The sequence below is a fragment of the Triturus cristatus genome, chromosome 11 (assembly GCF_964204655.1).
Source record: "Triturus cristatus chromosome 11, aTriCri1.1, whole genome shotgun sequence".
Lineage (NCBI taxonomy): Eukaryota > Metazoa > Chordata > Amphibia > Caudata > Salamandridae > Triturus > Triturus cristatus.
This window is the reverse complement of record NC_140594.1, coordinates 1,124,847,568-1,124,869,413: the sequence shown is the minus strand read 5'-3', so window position 1 is coordinate 1,124,869,413 and position 21,846 is coordinate 1,124,847,568. Positions and strand designations below refer to the sequence as shown.

The following is a 21,846-nucleotide window of genomic DNA, read 5'->3' as shown; positions in this document are numbered from 1 at the left end:
TTGACTTGGAGAAGGCGAACAACAAAAGGGTATGAATAAGGGGTCTACAGCCAGAAATGTCCATTCAGAACATAGACTAGAGGAGATGAGGCCAAGCCGTAGAATGGGGCATCAGTTGGCTTGGTCGATCGCAGCAGGATAGAGAAGTGGTGTACAAGAGATGGACTCTGTTACACTGATTGGTCTTTGGTTGGAACAAAAAAGTGTTACAAGATGCCCTCTGTGAGGGTAATTATGTCCTTTGCCCCACTTCCACTCCCCACCCTTCCACTCTTTCTGTTGATTCTTTGTCTCACATTAAAAATACGAGGGTTGGCACATTGATAGATCGGTTGTAAACGATTGGTGGAATGCGTCAGGGGTGTGCCCTTACTCTCTTCCATTTTGTTTCTCCCTTGCATATCTTCCAACTCTTATCAGTGTTTCCCTTGATTGGCCTTGAACACCCACTTTCACTGAAGTCTGTAAGGTGCCTCAGTAAAGCTGAAGTTCACGAAGTTGTAAAGTGTGATATCATCCAAAGGCACCAAAGATTCTCTGGCATCTCGTTCCAAATATAATCTTATTTCATCCAAATACCTATGGTCACTGACTTTATTGATGTGGCTAAACAGTGATGAGCGTTGACACATATTGTCTTGAGCGATATGAAATGTGTCTAGAGAAGATTGTCTTTCTTAATGAATAGAATTCAGGGGGGGCACAAATCACCAGGATTGTAAGGTACAAAGTGATAAGTGGACATAGTGGACCGGGTTTTTGGATCTGAGACAGCAAATATTTCTAGCCAATTTAGAGTATTCCCAATAATCCATTAATCCAGTATTGGGAGCCATTCCTGAAATGAAAGCAGTGATAATGTGTTTTATTTAGCGCTCCATTCCGCTTGTTTGCAGATGCTAACCACAGTAAATATTCTTTTTTTTTTTAGCATTATCTAACCTGTGGAACCCAGTTAATTTGCCTAAGGAATAATTGAATGAGCTGAGAATTTTGTTCGGACTCCAACTCGCCGCATTTAGTTAGCTCACTGAGCCATCTAGCCTGTGAACCGAGCCTTAGATGTGAGGTCCAGAGTAGTGCACGGGACTTGAAGGATGCACAAAACCGAGAACAACGGTACTCCTGTCCCTAGATCGAAGAAAAATGTAGGCTTGTGCCACTGGTGGTGGATGACCCAAAGTCTTTGGATCTTCTGTAGTGTGCCTACTAGATGTTTACACTGTGCTGCCTACCTGGCAGCATAAGGCAGCTAATGACCTGAATAACCCCTCCTTTGGAAACCTCACAGTTTGTACCTCGCTTACAGTCATTATTATACGATAAATCAAAGGGATCAGCCTGGCGTTTCTCCTGAGGCTGCACGTGCGTGGTGGTGTGCTGAGAATCTACTGCACTGCCCTGTTGACGTTGTAGCCCAAGTCACTCAGTATACATTTTTTATTCCATTCTCCTTGATTAATTTTAACTGGAGATTGAAGGGACTCCTTGCTATCTTCCCTTGTGAAATAATTCAGAATAAATCCCTAAAAGGTCCAGCGTAACCCTGACTTGTGTTTTTTTGGAAGAACCTCAAGCATGTAGTCAAGATCTTCTAGTAGACGAGGACAATTAAACTGTCCCTTTACTCTCTTCCTCCTCACTGTCCCTGTGGTTGGGAGTCGACCTCACCTATGCCCTCGCAGCCATCAAAGAACACCTTGATCATCACCTTAAATTAATTCATTGCCTTGGTTTCCCAGACTTTTGTTAAAAGCAGTAATTGCAATAAGGCAGCGGGCAGCATGTGAATGAATGACTTCTTTAGGCACCCTGTAATACTGGGGAGCTATCCTCTTTCTTATCAGTTCTCATTTCAACGGATGAGACAGAAGGGGACCCCATGATTTGTTGAGCAAATCCTGGAATCCAAAATGTATATTATCTAGTTGTGTGCGTGACACCTTAATCTCTGCTTCTTCTTATTAAAAATGCATCGCCCTTAAGGCAGGTATGTGCAGTGTAAGCGTGGAGTGCTGGATCCGTGCCAGGTTTTCAGGATGACTCCGAATTAAATGAGATCATTGTAGATTCACTATTTGTAATGTTGTTTATGTGTAACTATCCTGACAACTGGCATAGATCCAGCTGTCCTGAACCTATGTTGGACTGTCCTGCTCTTAAGGAACCCAATTCATAAAGGTACGTACGTACGTGGAGATTCTATGCCTACACAGAGATGTGCTCACAGATGTAATTACCTATTTCTATACAGAGATGAGCCCCTAAGTTTAGACTTGCAATTATACACACCGCTAGACACCATGGTGGAGACGCCTACAACTAATTTAAGACGATAAATTTAGTATTTATCGCTTCCAAGCTATTTGTGGAGATCTCCTCCACCGGGGTAGAGAGCTCTATGTAGAAAATAATTGGGAAAATGAACTTCGTTACTTTAAAATAAAAAAATAAAATATATATATATTTAAATTGTCAAAAGTATAAAACGATCCTTCCCTAACTCCTCTTTGCTTAGGACTGACACACTAACAGGACACAAAACACCATCTTAAAAACTTAATATCATAAATTATTTTTAACATAATGCAAATTGAAATTTCACGGTTAAGAAAATGAATATTTTAAATTATGATAAGTTATTTTAATTTAAAAATCATTCTAACATTGAAATATTTTAAAAGAAATGTACTATTATGTGTAATTTAATTTCTACAGATGACACATTCACACAATCTGCCTCAATAGAGTAGTCCCACATAGCCGGATAGGGCAAATTAATGCCGCTGCCGGTCGACCCTAAGAGGAGTTCCAAGCGCGAGTTTACGAGGGGCCACACCCACACGACAGTTATACACTCGGTCACGCGGTCCGGAGGTGAATTTCCATGCCCTTCCCCTAGTTTAAACCTGTGTTACACCCCTGTTCACGTGACATAGTATTCATGCGTATCCATGGGATACACACACTGCCTCGTACTTGATCATAACATCTTTCTGAGGACTCTAAGTCAGGATTTACAGTTGGTGTGTAATACCGCATACTGTACTTTATGCCATACTTACTGGAAAGATGTGAATGATGTACGGTATATTAAATCTGAAAATGTCAATAAAAATATGTTACAAATAAATGTGTAATTTAATTTCTTTTGTATATGTTTCTGTATGTTTTTTGTATTATTGTTATGGTCTGCCACCATTGTTTTGTGTGGGATTGTGTTGCAGTACCAGTGGTTCTCTGTGTGTAGTGCATGACTTATTCCAAGGCTTGGTGAGATTACATTTGTCTGTTTTGATAGTACTACTGAAGTAGTTGTAGGTGTCTATTTTGTCATTGCAATTCTCTTTCTCATCTCTAGGCGTGTTTTGTATTTTCTTGTCCCTCTCTAAACCCCTCCTTTAATTTCCCTAAACCCTTTATTTGTAATTATTCCATGAATTTCCACCACTCCCTCCTGTCCTTCCCACATTTACGACTAAAACGTATGCACCTGCTGCGGCGATCTCTGTACAGAGAAGATAGGAGAGGTGGGGATCCAAGGCTGGAGGTTTGTGAATTGCATTTTAGAATACGTAAAGTAGCGCTACTTTACGTACACCAACATTGCTTTTATAAATAGGTTCCAAGGGGTCTAGCTAGAGTGGTAGTTTCCTCCTTGATCCACCCTTCTTAAGCTGATGCCAGCAAAGTAAGATATCACCTGAATTTATGCTCTTATATTGTTGAGGCCACTTCATCATAAGATACAAGTGGATCCACAGCTTATTGCCAGCATTCATCCATCATCATCAACATCAACATTGACTTCACTTCCTCACCTAGATGTCATCACCCAGATTAGACTCAAAGATGGGTTCTGGTGCACGGTACTGCACCACAGGTGTCCCTCCAAACCAAGCACTCAGCCATGCCATATTTACCATCAAGTACCCTTTCACCAAAGGGTGGTAGAGGGAACATCCTTCACTGGACATTGTCACAGCCTACGTCCCCTGCAGATTTAGTTTCTTCCTTGTTTTATCATCTATCGATCTTCACCTCCCAAATGTTGTCCTCTTGATTCGTTCCTCTGACCAGTAGGTAGTTTCTTTGATGAGCATGTCCTCCTCTCTGCCACTGTCCAAAACATTGTGCTCCTCTTTCACTGGGTGACTTCAGCCTGGATTTGAATATCTGTGTGCTGGAGGTTCACAAACTCGCTAAAACTCGTCTCCTGCTTGCCCACTCTTATAACCACTCTGTCGGACGCAGACGTCTTTCTCACGTCATGCATTTAACCCTGATAATAGTGTATCCGCTTAGGAACGCTTGGACATTATATTTCACCCCTAAGCAGCACTCCAGACCACTCCACCCTATCTCTGCACCCATCTCAATGCAGAATCGTCAACGGCTTCTTGCACGCATGAGTCTTATCAGCCATTCAATATTAGTCCCCCGCACCTACTGTTCTTCAACTCAGTCTGCCCATTATGCAGCGTTGGATCGCATCTTAATTTATTCTGCCCTCTCGCCCTGATCACTGAGATAATTGAAGAAACGAGCTCCCCGTCTGAACCCTTCTCCACAAATGCTGGAAAACATGCTGCTTCTGAAAGTGCCAGATCTTTCTAATTTGAGTCATTCCTCTCCTGTGGCACCCGCTCCCTACACTTCCCCACTTGAGCTGTTGAACTTGCAACTCCTTCAGGGCAAATAAATGCACCCCCTTCCGTTCATGCCCTTTATAGTCCTTTCTGTTCTGAAAATACCATTGGTTGGTTTCTCGTGTCATCTTTTGCTCTGTTGTCTTCTTCAAGTTCTTCTCCAACACCCTTGAAAGACCTGTCCTTAAAGATTTCCACTACTTCACCACCACTAACGTATGTGATGTCCTTCAATATTTCTTTTCAGAATTTGCCCCAAACAGATGACTCTCACTTACGTATCTATTGTAATCTATGCTGCTCTAAACCAGTTTTCTTCCGTGCTCAACCATTTTTACCTTGTTGTGTCCTCTGGTTTGATCAACCCCAGTACACATAATAAATCTGATTAACCTTGCCAAACCGCGGGTTTCACGGGCGGGACACTGAGCTGCTTCTCAGACCTCTTGTGAACCATCCCAAACTGGTGGTGGTGCAGGCTACAGACCAGAACCCACTGTTGGCCCTTCATGTCCTGATACTCAACCTGCTTTCCGTCCACACTGCTAAAAGGGAATTTCCCAAAGAACCTGTATCCTTATCCCATATCCTCCACACCCACTTTTCCCTCTTTGTCCGATCTGTCGTCACTTCTCCTCGTTCTGTTTCTCCTGCCTTGTTTTCATAGTGGATGTTGCCACCTGTTAGCAATCTTGTTGAACCCAACACACCTCATACTTTAGAAATCAGGTAGGCCAGCTTAAATTCTTCAAAAGGTCCCTCAAACAGTTGCTGACTGAAACTAGTATGGAGACATGTCACAGTCTTTCCTTCCTCCCTTTGTAAATAGAAAGTCCCACCACAACTTTAACTGTCCCCTCAGATCATCAGCCCACCACCTTCCTGACATACACCTTTGGAATACACTGTCACGTGCTCTGTGTTTGCCTCTTCCCTGCATATCTTCAGAAAACAGCTCCACCACTATTTCCAAACCGAGAATCATTCTTAGGCCTCCGTCTGTTGAAACTGAGGGTGCCAGTAACTGTATCGCTGAGTACTGTCCTCCCCACCTCTGGTTTGTGCTCATGTACTGAATGATATGTATGTAAATTATTTTTGTGTGCAGACTCTAATTTGTTTTCAATGCCAATAACTAAATTCATAAAACGTGGTCATGTGTAATCTTCTATTTTCTCTAAACTCCTTTGTTTCTAGACTGCACTTTATCCACAAATCTTTTTTTTCTCAAGATGAGACATGTTTCTTTTGCTAGAGAAGTACCTGTCATACCCTAAACCTTTAGACAATGTTCTTCCATTTTCTTTTGTGTGTTTAGCCTTTACTGTTGTTTTTCTTGATTTAGGTTAAATGGCACAGCCAGATCTAAAATGTGATCACTTAAGAAGTTGATCTGCCTCTTTGAGCTCAGCTGGGTTAATACTTACTTTGGTTGGTTTCAGTGCATGTCCTTGTGGTTTGTGAAATGTCTTAGGTCTTGGTGATGACATCCGGGTTGAGGTGCCTGTCGCACCCAGAGCAAATGTTGCTAAGGTTGAACTGGAAATGGGTCATGCTCGTGGTAGAGTTGTCACAAGAGGTTTTCTCTTTTTTTTGAGACCTTATCTTCATTATTCTCCAACAGGCAGTTGGCCAAGAGCCTTGGGCAAGCTGGCGAGATTGAGCCCGAAACAGAGGGCATCCTAATGGAGTACGGCGTGGACTTCTCGGAATTCTCACCAACAGTCCTCGAATGCCTCCCGCAGAGCCTGCCGTGGACTATCCCACCAGAGGAGTTTGAGAAGAGGCGGGATTTGAGGTATGTACTGGAGATAGATGGTCTCACTTCTCGACCCGCTTTCCTGTGCTGGATCTGCTTGCTTTGTCCACCGAGAGGGCAATTGTTTCAGTGATGCTGTTGTCCATGCTAATCGAAAGGACAGCCTTTATTTGCAGAGCTCTTCAGGCACTTGTCAAGAGAGGAGAACCGACATCTAGGCGACTGAGGAAGCAGGGTTCATATGGAATTTAAACTTAGATATTTATGCCATAACAAAATTAATGTGGCAGAAAAATAACTTATTTGGAAGAAGTGCAAAGGTCAAATTTCATAGTTTCACAGTAGAGCTTTACCCACTTGAGAAAACTCTAATACCCCAAAGACCCCACTCTGGAATCACTTTACAGAGGACTACGAATGGGGTCGTGCTGATGAGGCGGAGTTGCTTTGATATCGGCTCCATGTCCTGATTCAACCCCCTGTGCTTTGAATATGGCCAAGTAGCTTTGTTTATCAATATTGAATGTGAAGAAAACAACATGCTATAAATCAGTCATGCAGATCCGGTTGTATCATATGTTGTTTATTACCATTGTTAGTGATGTGGGAAGGGGTTAATCCTCGAGTGAGCCATGATGACACTCCCCTCAACAATGGCAATAAATATCATATAACACTGTGCAGATCCGCATATTTGATTTTTTGCATGGTATTGTTTCATTTGTATGAGTTTTGAAACTAGGTATTTCACCAAAACCAGGATGAAAGGGATTGCATATGTACATGAAGTGAAAATTTAAAATATGCTTCCCTTTGTTGAGTAATTAGAACATGCAATCTGTTAGGCAGTAAGTAGTCTTTTTCATTTCTATTTCGCTGCACTGTGGTAATAATATGGAATTTGATATCCGCACTGTGCTAATAATTGTGTGTTTATTAGTACATTCCGTCTACCATGAAACATTCCACTATGCCACTAAACTACCACTATGGAAACACGCATCTGTGATTACCACCTTTTCAGTTTACTGTTGAGTTGTGAGTGTATGTGTGAGTGTATGTGTGTGTGTTTACATGCATATATAGACACTCTCCTTGAATAATCCGCAAATGCTTGAGATGGGGTTCTCTAAAATGCTGGTTTCATTTTTTAAAAGTGATTACTTATAATTTCTAACCAGTATTCATGTTCCTGAGCTACTTTCACTTAGTTATGAAGCGCTAGATGTAAAGGTAGGGACCCAATCTTATCAGTAATTCTCTTTTGGACAGGTCAACAAAGGATGAATTGATTCAGCTGAGCCCCCGCTTTGAAACGTTGAGAGTACATTGATGTGGCTGACTTCAGTCGAAGTTGGGTTTTGCTGCAAAGTACTCTTGTGAGACCACTGCAGATCACCTTGCTAACTCGTGTCAGTCGATTGAACCTTAATCTTGTCCAATGTATGTGGAGAGACTGGATGCGAGCGTTGGAAGCTGTGAAAGTTGTGTACGCAAGACAACCCGCCAGGCTTTGGGATCTCTTGTGATAGCTTCCAAGGCATTGTGATCAAGTTATTTGAGAGTTGGTCTATGGGCCTGTTCTTTATGGCTACCGTGTTTAATGATGGTCCTTTCAGGTGCTTTATTCCTGACTTTCACATATTAGACCTGTGATCCACTGTAGACATGAGCTGGCTTCTGGCGAGTAGCTCCGTAAGATTTTCTTGTTTATCGATTAGAAACTTTTCCATGATCCTTCACCTCAGTCTCTTATCAACTACATGTTTCACTAATCATAACATTAAACACTCTGGTATTGTTGAGTTAAGAAAGGCCTGCTGCTTTGTTTGCATTCAACATCCATAGTATTGACGTTCATTGTCCATGTGTGCTGTTTTTAGCATCACATTATCGATGCTGGTAGCTAGGAGTTCCTAATAAGGCAAGCGGCATTGTCTGCAGTCCTGCACTTGGCCAGGACAGGAAAGACCTTGGTGAAAGAGGCGCCCTTGGTGCTCCCACTTCCAGGTCAGTGGTCCATCCTGCATTCCACTAGGTTGCCCAACACCCAGAGAGGATGTAGCAGAGCAGATGAATCAGTACTGTGTTGGAAGGCGAGGCCAGGAAGCGTGTGCAGGTATAACCATAGAGAGTAAGATTAGCCTTCACAACCAGCAAGCCTCAAAACTTTATGCGCTGTATGAGAATCTGTAAAAGTGTTTTGCAAGGTACAGAAGACTGCATGGATTTGTGCTTGCTGCTGGCAACATTTGTGGTAATATCAAGGAAATCAACACTAAAAAACAGCCCATCAGACCATAAAACAGGCCCCAAACCAGCCAAAGAACTGCCCAGACACTGACCTTTCAGACCAGCCTGTTGGGCACTACCTGATTGTCCTATTGGCCAGGTCGACCCTAAAATTACACTGATTGACTTCCAGCTGCTCAAAAAGGTACTTGTCTAGTAGTTTATTGGTGGGAGGAGGCTGAAAATGGTGTTTGTCGATGTAACAAGATCTAGAAAACTGAAAATGTTGCAAGCTGGTCCAATGATTGTCTAGGAGCCAAAAGAATGCTGTCACATGGGTATGATAGGCCCAGGGAGAAACACCACCAATTTTACATGCTCATGTTTCTTAAGTTGCATTCTTTCTTGCAAGGTGACATTCGACTTACATTTCCTTGCATGTCTGTGCAGGATAATGTTCTCTGAAACTCCATTGCTTACATTTCCACTTTGAAGGCACACTATCATGACCACTTGAACATTCTGTACAAGGGATAAAGTTCAGTGCGTAAATGTTGCCCGGTAGCCAATGAAGCTATCGCAACAGGATAAACAATAGTGGCCTGACTGGGGCTTTGGCATGGCAGCATGGGTGGGGTGGTATATATACAGCAGTGCTTCCTTTTTTAAGGGAGAAGAGCTTTTCGCTGACACTGCAAGGTTGCTGCATGACGGAATTCCAGCCCAGCGGATTCATAGTTTACCCAGCGAAGAGGGATGGTCCTCTTACGACCAAGACGGGCAGCCTCATGACAATTACTCACAGGTAATCCGGAGTTAGATCACCTGACGGGGATTTGGCAGTTCACCCACCCTAGACAAACTAGGTTAGGAAGCGCTAGGTAGGAGTACTAATTTGCCAGCATATATTCACTGTTATAGCAAAATGATGGAGGAGTTCATATTTTTCACTATTCTCGTAATGATAATCACACTATTGTGTCTCATTCTATTGATTATCGCAGCATACATATTTTATACAAGAGCCACAATGCTTCAATAAATATTGAAATGCCTTGCTGAGTACTTCTTGTGTATTTCTTTGGGTATGCATGAGTAACCGAACAAAAGGGTTCTAGATCTGTTACCACGATTTCCTTTGGGAGTCAGGGTTGTCATGTTCGGAGGTTGCTTAATCCATCTGCCACCTGATTGGGTTTTGGGGTGCAGATGGTGCACTGTGAGCTAACAGGACTTCAGCCAACATATCCTGATGGTGTGCATGGAATCAGTATGGCACAACCCTGACGTTTAGGTTGTCCAAAAAGTCCACATTTTTACCGGGAAGGTATAAACCATATGACACTGCCTTGAACACTGTTTTAGAAGCTGAGCCATAGTGCGATAAGCGAGCTTAGTACACATGACGGTAATTTTACAAGAGGCACCATGCAATTTATTTTACAGCAAATTATTTCATGCTAGCATTAAATCAAAATCATGTGTGCCCCTATAATGTAGTTGCCTTCAAGCCGCTCAGGGCGCTTTAAAAGCTAGATGGGCTGAGATGCTTGCCCTCGCTGCACTGGGAAGGCATGTGGAGGTTTTGAGGAGAGGGACTCTCCGGCACTCCATGTGACTAGTACTGCCTTAAGCTCGTCCACATTACCGACTAATAAACAGCACACCGCACCCTTTGAGGATGAGAAAAAAGTCCACATTTTTAAACTGCAAACAAGGATGGAGGTGTCATGGTTCCAATCAGTGAAGTGGGTGAGGGCAGCAGTGAGACCATGCACTGCATGAAACCAACAGAACTGTCTAATCTACCAGTTTCTTGGCCACTACTGACTTGTGTTAGATGCCAACTAGTAATCTTGACTAATGCTATCTTCAAAAATAACCACCTTTAATCATTAGGTGGTTATGGTGTTTTTATTTCACTTTTTCTTATTTCATTCAGAGTACAAACATGTTAGACATTTAATTCATGTCATAGAGAAAGATACTGTACAATATTGATGGAAACTGATAAAAACTGACATAAGACATTTTTCCAACAAAAACACGTTAAGAAAACATATCAATAAGCATACGAATGTGTACAAAGAACACAATGTAACGTACAACAAACCAGTCCTTATTTATAAGGCAGTGCAACACATAATACTTATTTAACATGCGACATCCCAAATACAGATAGATGCTACAGAGATTACAACAGACAAAATGTCCTGTTTGTATATGGTGTATTTCATACGCTGATAGTAGCTGTTACCAGCTGTGAGGAGGGTCGACGCATTTCTGAACCCAATGCGTTTTGAGGGTTCTCCTCAGGACCGGGACAGGGTCTGACACTACAAAACATGAAAAGGAAGTGTATATGATTAGGGGATCCCTGCGTTAAATAGGAATGGGAAAGCCATTTATTATTTGATGCAACATATGCTTACCTATTATGGTGGAGAAATCAGTTATTGCCTTTCGATTGATTGCACATATCAGAAACCGAGTTAGACTGTATACTATAAGGACAAAATGGAAAATGATTAGACTGCTTATTAGAGGGCGAGTATTAGATGGGCACTCCATAGAATTTGCCAAAATTGGCCAAAATGCGGATGTATTTGATTAAAGGGAGAACCAAAACCTGCCTCCTGTGACTGATTAAGTCTCGACAACGATTATTAAGTTCAATTTCAGGTGGCGTGGTGAGCGTTCAACTGTTTATCTGTGGAAACAATATGGGCCCACATTAATTTGTGTGGTATGACTGGGATTGTTTGAAATTGAATACAAAGGTTATAGGTCATAGGGGTCAGTGGAATTGCAGACACCAAGCATTCGTATATTACCTATTGCATCCGTCAGTGCACGTCCAAAACACCCCTTACTTTTCCCAGTTATATTGTGGCCTAGTTTGGACGCAAGTATGGGCCAAACCCCTTGCTGTTATAAAACTAGTAATCTTGAGCCAAATTGCTCAGCACGCTTTGCAGACCTACCTGCCCATTTGACTACTTTTACAACTTTAGTTTTAAAGTGAATGTTCCTAGAATGTCTTCTGAATCTTTCTTCTGTGAGCCAAGTAAGTTGCATTTTTTCTAACCATACTTTCTTCTTCCTACCCCCCCTTCAACTCGCAGTGTGGACTCCTGCTTAGATCAGTGCATTTTAAATTCTAGTTGTCTTTCTTCCTCTGCTGTATTCAGAGCTCTAGTGCCCACCTACCAATGTGTGGTATGTATCACAGGCCTTCATCATAAATGATTCATCAGAGCAGGCGGTAAGTGCCAAAAACTCAGGTTTGCTTCACAGTCTTTTTCACTGTGTCTGTCATAAGAAGCAACCTATAGGTTGCAGGGCATCTTTGCCTATAACAACCCTGTTCTAACTGCAGAGATTCCCCAGCTGAAGAGATATCTCCCAACTGTGGGCTAGATCAAGCTGAACCGCCCATACATCAGATCGAAATGTGTCGATCCTAGAGGATTTGCTGCCTGTGAAATTCATCTTTTGTTCGGTGTGCTCAAGATGCAACAGGTTCAGTGCCATGCCATGTATTCAGAGCTCTTTACCCTTGTTCCTGTACGAAACTGTGCTTCACCCTAAAGAGCACAGCAAGTGCCCGATGTCCTTCCAACCCTCTTCACAGATCGGTGTGGAGCTTTGATCCTGAATTTAATTCCATGACCTGTGTCAGACTTGAGCTTGTACCCTGGAGCCGTATATGGAAGAAGGGAAGACTTTCATGGCGTGGCACCATCAGAAATGCTCCAGAAGGACATGTTGTCCGTAAGTGAAGTGGACGTGTAGTCTCTCTTTGCAGTGCCATGTAAGAATCAGGCCCCGTGAGGATTCACTGAAGCCTGGCAGGAGGAGGCCACGCTTGACATGTCTTCACCTAATTCTCATTCCGCTACAAGTTTGGAGTGGACAGGGAACCAGAGTTGTCATGGCCATCAAAGCATTGAGCGTCTTCATCTAATGAACCTCAACCTGGCTTGGAAAAATTAGTATAAAATGCATTCCTTCCCACTGCCAGTAATGGTTAGTTTGAGGAGTTCAAGGCCTTCCTGCTGCAACAGTCCTAAAGCCTTGGCCCTCTTCAACCGAAGGCTTGCATCACTTCAACGGCTGGAGATTGGACAGACTCTTGCCGTGACTGGCTTTGTGTTGGCTTTGGAGGAGCCATGCCCTTCATGCACTGGGGATAGTAAAACTCTTACTGGATAAGAACAAGCTTGTCCCATGCATCCAAGCATTTGACGATTCCCAACCCTGATCGGATTCAACTTTATACTCATCATGATGTCCATCTAGTGGGTGGATTTCCTATATTTGTAGACGGCAGTGCATTGTCTCCTGGTCTAGAGCCAGGTCTGGCTTGCACAACGCACCACAGTGGGGACATCCTTATCATGGATGAGCTAGTGGTTTGTACAAAGCACCACATCGGGAGCTTCCTTCTCTCGGATGAGCCAGACTGTCCCTTGACATATTCTCAGGTTACTTTCTCATCTGAGCACTGAGCTCCGCCCACCAGATGCTCCGCAAACATTAACTCTTCCATTGTCAGCAGTCACACGGACGAGCACTCTGGTACCCGCTATGGCTCATTTCTCGACCCCCGCCTAACACAGCACTGGTTAACACACAAGCAGGCACACTGTTTGCTATCTGCAGCATCTTGCTGCCCAGTCAGTCTTTATGCATGTGCTACCTTGGCCTGTACTGACTTGTCTAACTTTACATAATATAAATCACCCCCTGCTCTCCTCGTCATCACAGGAGGACATCCCTCATCCCTCTTTAATAATAGCTTAACTCTTCACCCGTAGGCAATCCTAGCAGGGATAATGATGTGCACTGTATACATGCTATGGGCAGGACTGGGCCGAGCCTATTACGTGGCATATCCTCCGCTCTCTGAAACCTTCATTTGACAACTGTATTGGTGCTTTGCATTTTCTTGTCCCTCAAGTTATTGGCGTGCAGGTTTAAATACAGTGGAATATAATGCTTAATTTCTGTTTTCTAGGTGTGGTAGTTGAGGCTCATTTTGTGAGTGTACGTTGTCGCACAGTCCTTTCCTGTAAATTCTGCACCAGGTGAGCGAGTCATTCTTTAATAATGGCACAAGCAATGGCAAGACCACAGCACTGCAGGAAATAAGGACCTGGCATTGATGGTCTGGTTGGGTGGATTATGGGACGCCCAACATCCCGTTACCCAATCACTGCGTTGTATAGCTGGTATCTTGTTGTTGTAGTACTTTATTCGACATTAGCAAAAAATGTCATAAAAGTTCATCTCAATGTATATAGAAAGTTCATCACAATGTGTATGAAAACATTTTAAAATAGACCATACTACAGCAACCAACTAAAATTCATATGAAATTAAAAAGAATAAAAAAGTCATATATGCTCAGGTTATATTCACATGACCTCTGACATTGATGTTATAAGCAGAAAAAGGTTGCAAATTCATGTGGGTGGATGATATTCTTGCAGATGATGCACCTTAAGCAACCTACGTCTTAACCTCCAAGCCCAACCCAGATACTTGGCAGTCCCGCAGATTACACTTGGGACAGTTGTGTCGTATGTCAAAATACGCAATGCTGCCCTTGCAGACCTTATGCCCAGATTTTTACAAACAGGTTTAAGCCACCTTAGTCTGGGTTGCCTGTATGCCTGGCAAGCAAACATAAAGTGGCCGATGGACTCGGTGGGCGAAGCACAGCCAGGGCAACCTGTTGGGTGCGTATTTACCTTGTTCCAACTAGATTGGAAATCATAGAGAGGAAGGGTACCATACCGGAGCTTGAGGTATAATGACCGGTCGTGCGGTGATTCAATAAAATCCAGAAAAAGCTCCAATTTAGGAGCTGGTTTCATATCTAAAAAGCGCACAGTGAGGACACCATCCTGGCTTCTTAATTTTTCGGCCATAACACAATCCCAGTAGATTTTTTTTAGCATTAGTTTGGGGGGTGGGACCTGAGTCACCCACGCTTCTTCCAAACCAATCTTCTGCAGTTGTTTTTTCAAATTTATTATCCAGGGGATCTTGTGGTCTGCTCCCAAGTTTAGTAACTCATCTAGGGCTAAGGCAAAGTGGTGGAGTTGGGGGGACCTTCTAATCCTCGACCAGAATAGGATAGGACGCAGCCTGGCCACGTCACTGATGTTATATCTGCCAAAGTCGCTGCGGAGTGGAGCTAGTGGGGTAGACAGGGGGAGAGAGACTAGATCTCTAAAGAACTTGTTCTCAGATCTAATTAGCTCTGTCAAGTTTTCAAAGCCCCACAATTCCGCCCCATAGAGGGCTGATGACAGTGCCTTCCCCTCATAAACCTTAACAGCCGCCGCTATTGGTCTACTGTGTGAGAGCCTCTGATATTTCGATATTGCCCCTGTAGCTCTTTTATGGGCGAGGAGCATTTTGGAAAGATGGGGGGCCCATTTGAGCTTATTGTTGACCCTCACTCCAAGGTAATCGAAAGCATCCACTAACTCAAGTGTGGTACCATTGAGGTGGATGTTATTCCTAAAATTTTTTGAGGGGGAGAGCGCCATCAGCTTAGTTTTTGATGTATTTATTTTCAGCCCCCTGGTATCGCAGAACTGGGAGAAACGGGACAACAATGTTTGTAAGCCCATGGGGCTTTTCGAAATCAAGAGAGTATCGTCGGCGAAGAGCAGGGTAGATATTTTTTCCCCGCACAGGGTCGGAGCATCGACCCTGTCGCCTCTCAAATGGTCTGCCACACCATTTATATAGAGAGAGAACAGGGTCGGTGCCAAAACACATCCCTGTCGCACTCCTTTCTCGACTGAGATACTCTCTGTAAGTTGTCCCTGCAAACCCCACCTGACTTTGGCGAAATTGTCTGCGTGGAGGCGTTTAAGGAGGTTCAGGGTCAGGGGAGGGATTCCCAAATCAAGTAGTACCTGCCACAGCTGTACTCGTGGGACCAGGTCAAAGGCTGTTTTTAAATCAATAAACGCCAAATAAAGGCTGCCTTTTTCGATGACCACAGATTTCCAGTAGATGGTACAAAATCTAAAGACCTGGTCAATGGTACCTACTCCCTCCCTGAAACCCGCCTGCAGATGACTTAAAATATCCTCCTCGGCTATCCATGCCTTGATCCTGGTTAGGAGGACTCTGCCAACCACTTTTTGGATTACATCGATTAGACTAATCGGTCTGTAGTTGGCAGGGTCCCCTCTATCGCCTTTCTTATATATGGCCACCACCTCCGCCCCCTTCCAGGAGTCCGGAATTGGGCACCCTAGGGCTAATTTGTTAAGAAAGCGCAGGATAAATTCAGCCCAAAGGTCTTTTTCGTGAAGCAATAAGTCACCTGGGATGCCGTCAGGGCCAGCTGCTTTGCCCGGGGCAATCATGTTTATTGCAGAGAAGACCTCAATCAGAGCAAAGTCAGGCTCCTGCTCAGTGGCTTCCGAGTACTCTGATGCAAGCTCCAGCTCCCTGCGGCCCACTGTATCACAAGATGAGTAGAGATTTGAAAAGTGTGAATACCATTGGGAACCCGTTATGTGGCTTGGTATTGGATCAGCCCCACCCCTCATACCAACGTTTACAAGATTCCAAAAGTGTGATGAATCTTTTAATAGGGCTGCGGCCTTTAAGTCTTGCCAATGGGATTCATCCCACAGGCGCTTTGCCAACCTTATGGTATTGTAATACATTTTCCGGGCGTTAATGATGAGTGATTGATCCTTGGATTTAATAGCTAGGGATAGCGACTGTCTCATGACCCTACAGTCATGTGAAAACCAAGGATTTTCTGATTTTGGAGGGGGCTGCTTTGAATCCCCCTTCACCTGTGCCACAAAAAAATTTCCGACCCTTCCTATCGTTTGTTGGTAGATTTTTAGGGGATCAACAGTAGGGAGGGTCTTCGAGTGGCAACTGGTGAGTAGGTCCATTGCTGCAATACCATCTTTAACTAGGGATTTGATTTTACCTAGATCCAACTCACACTTTGCCACCCTAGGCCACTTGAGTCGTCTGTTACAGTTTGTTAGGGCGACCTCTCTAGCCCCGGGCCTCTCTTCGTCCGAGTGCTCGGTAAGAATGATGGCCTGGTCCCTCCTAAGTTGTAAAAACAAAGGATTATGGTCGCTCTCAGACCTATCAACCACTATCATGTCAACCAAATATGGCCAGATGTCAATGCTCAGAAGGATATAATCAATGCGTGAGGGGGCTCTAGTTCTCATAAATGTAGGGGCGCCTAAGCCGTCTGAATTTGTACGGCCATTTGTTGCCCTCAGGTTAAACTCCAGGGTTAGAGCATTTATTTGCACAGCTCTTTTGGTCCAGTTCTTCAGTGGTGGAAGGGTTAGTTGGGGTATACCTTGTTTGGAATCAGTGTCACTTAAACCCAGAATGTCATCACAGCTCAGGGGCTCGAAAGTGCAATTTAGGTCCCCGGCAACTATGACACCCGCCTTGGGGGAAATTGAAGAGAGTTCCGACTCAAGAGCTGAGATAGTTGGACTTACTTGCCCCCCAGGAGTACCCCTAGCATAAATATTGAATATTTCAAGGGAGGGCTGCTGGGCTACCCCTTTGATGGAAATATGCAAAAGGTCCTGGGATATGATTGAGTGCCGTTTAACTGTCCAGTTCAAACTAATACTGATCCAGATTAAAAGACCCCCGGACGGTCGACCTCGTGTGGATCTGATCGCGGGAACGAAAAAGGTAGAGAATCCTGTCCTATGCAGGGGAGCTAGGCTCCAGGTTTCCTGGAAGAGGATAACATCGAAGTTATTGATGAAATCACTCCAAACAGGGTCTGTAAGATTCCTCCTTAAGCCTGCAATATTCCATGATAGTAGCTTGATATCACCCATAGAGGGTGGCGTGGAAGAGGCCCCTATGGCAGCAGGTAAGGTGATTTGAGGGTTCACCTCTATCGTCAAGCTAGCAGTAGCTTTTCCCCGGACATTTAAGGGCGAATAGGACGAAGGAATGCTGTTTGAAGATGGGCCCATGGCAAGATGGAGTGGAAATGTGTGTAATGGGGGAGCTGTAGTTGTGTTTAGTGGTCAATCGACTTGTCTAAGGCCAGAGTCCTCACCCTCTCTGTGGGAATTCCAAATAGGGAGCTTACGGATCTGAATGGAAGAGTAAGCTGGTGGTGAAGTTCTGTACTCGAGCAGGAGTAAATTTTCAGCTAAATTGGGATCCCTAAACGTAATCTCTATGCAATCAGTGTCAGCATCCACACGAGAAAGCCTCCTTACCCTAACAATATCCTCTCTGATGATAGATCTGCATCCTCTTACGTGTCTCAACCAGTGTATAACTTTGTTCTGCAGGGATTCGCTGCCCTCAGAAGCATAGCAAGATTTTAATTTTGGTGCATGGGTCATGAAAACAGAGATACCCCTGCACCCGAGATGGTGAATTGGCAGGGGAGGTGGGGAGTAAGATGTAGAATTACCTCGACTAAATGTAGGAGGACTAGGAGGACGTCTAGAGAGAGGAATTCCAGAGGTTGCACTTGATGGTACAGGGCTTATCAGTGGATCTAGGTGTAGCCTGGAGTGGTCATTTTCTCTAGAGATGTTTCCCTTAGTGTGCGGGCCCATGTTTGCATGACCAACATTAATTTTTGGGGGAGGTAACTTTAGTGGATCGGACTTCTTCGTAGACAAGAATAACCCAGGGACAGATGAAGAGACCGGGGGGGTGGGCGGGGGGGCCTTATGTCTAATGAGACTCTCCACCCTATTGTTGAGTTCAGCCACCAACTCCTCCAGTCTCGCCACTCTGTCATATAATACTGAGTAGTGATCGACAGCGGAGCTGATTGAAGTCGAAGAGTCAGTTATAGGTCCGGCGGCCTGGCTAGATGAATGAGACAGGTCAGGGTCAAGAGGTGCGAACCTGTTATTACATAATAGGACTTGTAAAGCAGTATCCGAGTCTGGAGGAAGTACTTCCAAAGTGTTCTGAGTAGAGGTAGGCGTGGAGGTATCAGAGGCGGGGTCAGACCTTTGTTGTTTAGTCGAACTATGAGCAAGAAACATAGTTGGTATAGTAGCAATTGTCTTGGGTGCAACTATAGCTACCTGATTTTCCCCTTGCTCATCGAGCAGCGTGTCCTCACAATCATGCACTATCTCCTCTATTCTGGTCAGAACACAGTTAATGGCGGCATGGCTGTTCTTTTTAGATGTTTTAACTTTTTTACCGGTATTCGTCTGCCCTCCCTCAGCGGCTTTCCTTTTACCCATGGCTTTTTCCCAGCTTTCTTCCGGCAGGAGTAATACAAAACAAGCTGACAGGCTGTTTAACAACGACCAAGTGAGTGATAGAAAGCAATATCACACACTGCAACAGCAAGCCAGTTATAAGGCCAGGGTTTCGGGAGGACAGCTAGGCGTAACACAGTACCTTATCATTGGAGTGTGGTAATGGTAAAGATGGCTCTGATGCAATAAAGGGGGGGTGGCCCAGCCCGGCCTCCTTCGTCCTCTGACGGCCTCAGACGGCCCGCCCTTAGCCCGGGCTTCGCCCGGCGCGTCCCGCGCGCGTCCTCGCGGGACGAGCAACCGCCCGCAGCTTTAAGCGCCTCCAGGCGCGGGAGTATCGCCAGCGGGAACGTCACCAGGGCGCCAGGGGAATGCTGGGTAATGTGGTCCGACCGCTCGTCGATGTAGGGGGGACGATGGGTGTAGAGTGCGCTCAGCGGAGCACCAGCCCGGCCTCACACAAAAGCCCCCAGCAGCAGCACACAAGGTCCTCGCTACCGCCCGCAGCTTTAAGCGCCTCCAGGCGCGGGAGTATCGCCAGCGGGAACGTCACCAGGGCGCCAGGGGAATGCTGGGTAATGTGGTCCGACCGCTCGTCGATGTAGGGGGGACGATGGGTGTAGAGTGCGCTCAGCGGAGCACCAGCCCGGCCTCACACAAAAGCCCCCAGCAGCAAGTTACCTTGTAGATTCGTCTTCATCGTCGCTTTCTCCTTTTGTCGCTGTTCTCCTTTCTTTCCCTCCTTTCTGCCTCTCTCTCTTCCTCGAGTCAAACTCTCAGAATGAAAAAAATGATTGCCAATAACAACCACAGGCACAAATTAAGCATGGCTCACCCCGGTATTGCTCAAACCATGGGTGTAGCTATCAATAGTGCAGCAAGTTCAGTGGCACCGGGGCTGAAGGAGACTGAGGCCTTCTTCAACTCAACTGACGGTTTTTTTAAAAGTACAACACCAGAATACGGGGTACATATTCCCTTGGCTGCATTAAGGCTGATGGCGCGCTTGGCACGCATCTTGCCTAGGCCTTGGCATCTATCCTTCTGAAGAGAGCGCCCTCCCTGCAAATCAAGGCTGGTATCTGCATCATACGACTCTTAATGCATCATTTATGACACCAATAAATACAACCCATACCCCATATTCTGATACTTGCCAGTTGGCATGTGATCTGTAGAGCATTGAGTCATTATTGGGCAGTATGTGTGTAATCATTGGGCAATCTGGACAGTCTGGACTCTTCTGGGAAATTAATAAGCAATTCCTGTGTTGTGACTGGTTAATGCGTGACTATAAGTGGAGTTTTGAAGCACAAACCAAAGAACAAATCAGTTGTACAATAGAGGGAGTTACATTTTAATTGACTCGACTCCGGTCAGTAGAATACCGTATAGAGCTAAGAGAGTGGTGTGGTGTGTGGGGAGGATGGAATAGTGGGTTAGTGACTGGTGCTCAGAGGTTAAGCTATGATGGTGTGGGAGAGAGGAAGTAGGTCGACAGGTTGAATAGGGCTTCAGTTAATACGATGATTAGGTTGCCACACATAGGACATGTTGCTTGAAGTGCAGAATCTTGAGCCCTTTCCTGATGTTGAACTTGGACTGTGCCTGGCAGATTTCAACTAGATTTCCAAACCTCATGGCATAGCAGGTGAAAGCCTATGATTGTGTTTTCCCAGTGCTCCATTTCCTGGTCTCTGGTCTTGTGATGAGGTTGCTTTGTGCCCTACGAAGAGCTTCAGATGTTTGGATGCCAGGTATGGAGGGTGTACTGCAGTTGACCCCAGATGCAGGCCGGGGAGTGGGATTCTGTCTAGAACTCAGAGCATAGGTGTGATTTTTGACAGATTTACATAGTCCTTTGGTAAGGTGTGACACAACAGGAAGGATGCATTTCAGTGGGTCCAGGTGAGCATCTTGCGTGCCAGCCAGCAGGACGTCGCCTCCGAAGTGGTGAACCAAGCAGGGACGGCTTCTCTATAATAGTGGAGGAGCGTCACCCCACTCGCCCGAGTCAGTCAGAGAAAAATAAAATAATAATGAAACCATATCGTTTTATTTTTCTTTGGCTCTGACATATGTGCAGGATGGGCGGGCCATGACAGTCCGGTGGGGGCACTTAGAAGTGCACATGTAGGCTTGGCTAGCTGTCCTAGGCCGCCAAACATATATGTGCACTTCTATTTTTCCAACCCAGCTGTGTTCACAGCCGGGTTGGAGAAATGCCGCAGGCTCACAGGCAGTGTCTGAGCGGCAGAGCAGGCCGCTCAGACCAATCCTCTCCTAGGGAAGCAGCGCCAGGATTAGCCGAGCAGCCTCTGCCTTCCCAGAGACTGCTGGGAGAGCTTCGAGGCTGCCACGCCCGTCTGCTTTGGAGGGTGCGGGGAAAAGGCAAGTTTGAAAAAGTTCTTATTTTTCCTTCCCCGCCCCCCCTCATCCACCTGTCCCCCACCGCCCCTCTCCAACTTCGCGTTGTGGCAGCCGCCACTGGACAGAAGACTAGTGAATGCACAGCGGTTCTGGAGACATTTTGTGGAAGGAAGAGCTTCACTCTGTGGCGTAAGGTGAGTTAGTAGCAGATGGTCTTGGATTTGTGTGCAGTGTTTGTGCTGCCACTGAAGCTGCAGTTGATATGAAGGCCTAGGGATTTGTCAACTCTGAGGAGTCAAGGGGTGAACTACTCTGTTTATTTCATTCTGTGATCCTCGGACATTGTGCTTTCTAGAGTTAGTGACGAGGACACATTTGGTCGTGGATTCAGCTTGAAGGAGGTCCTGGACCTCCAGGCCTGGATACTTTTGAGGCTGGTCTTTGGCTGGGTAATTTTGAGTCTAGTGTCATACTTTGAGTATTGCTGAATTTGATATGCGTTTCAGTTGATGCTGATGTCCGTGTAAGCAATTAGTACTCCTTAGTGTGCTGT

General features: G+C 45.0%; 1 protein-coding gene across 1 annotated transcript in view; it reads left to right on the top strand.

Moving 5' to 3' along the window:
• Positions 1-21,846, top strand: part of DIS3L2 (DIS3 like 3'-5' exoribonuclease 2) — a 1,010,223-nt gene that overhangs the window by 470,734 nt on the left and 517,643 nt on the right. The window contains exon 10 of the mRNA XM_085635696.1: positions 6,274-6,447. Coding sequence (XP_085491822.1) covers positions 6,274-6,447 — 174 coding nt within the window. The remainder of the gene's footprint in view (positions 1-6,273; positions 6,448-21,846) is intronic.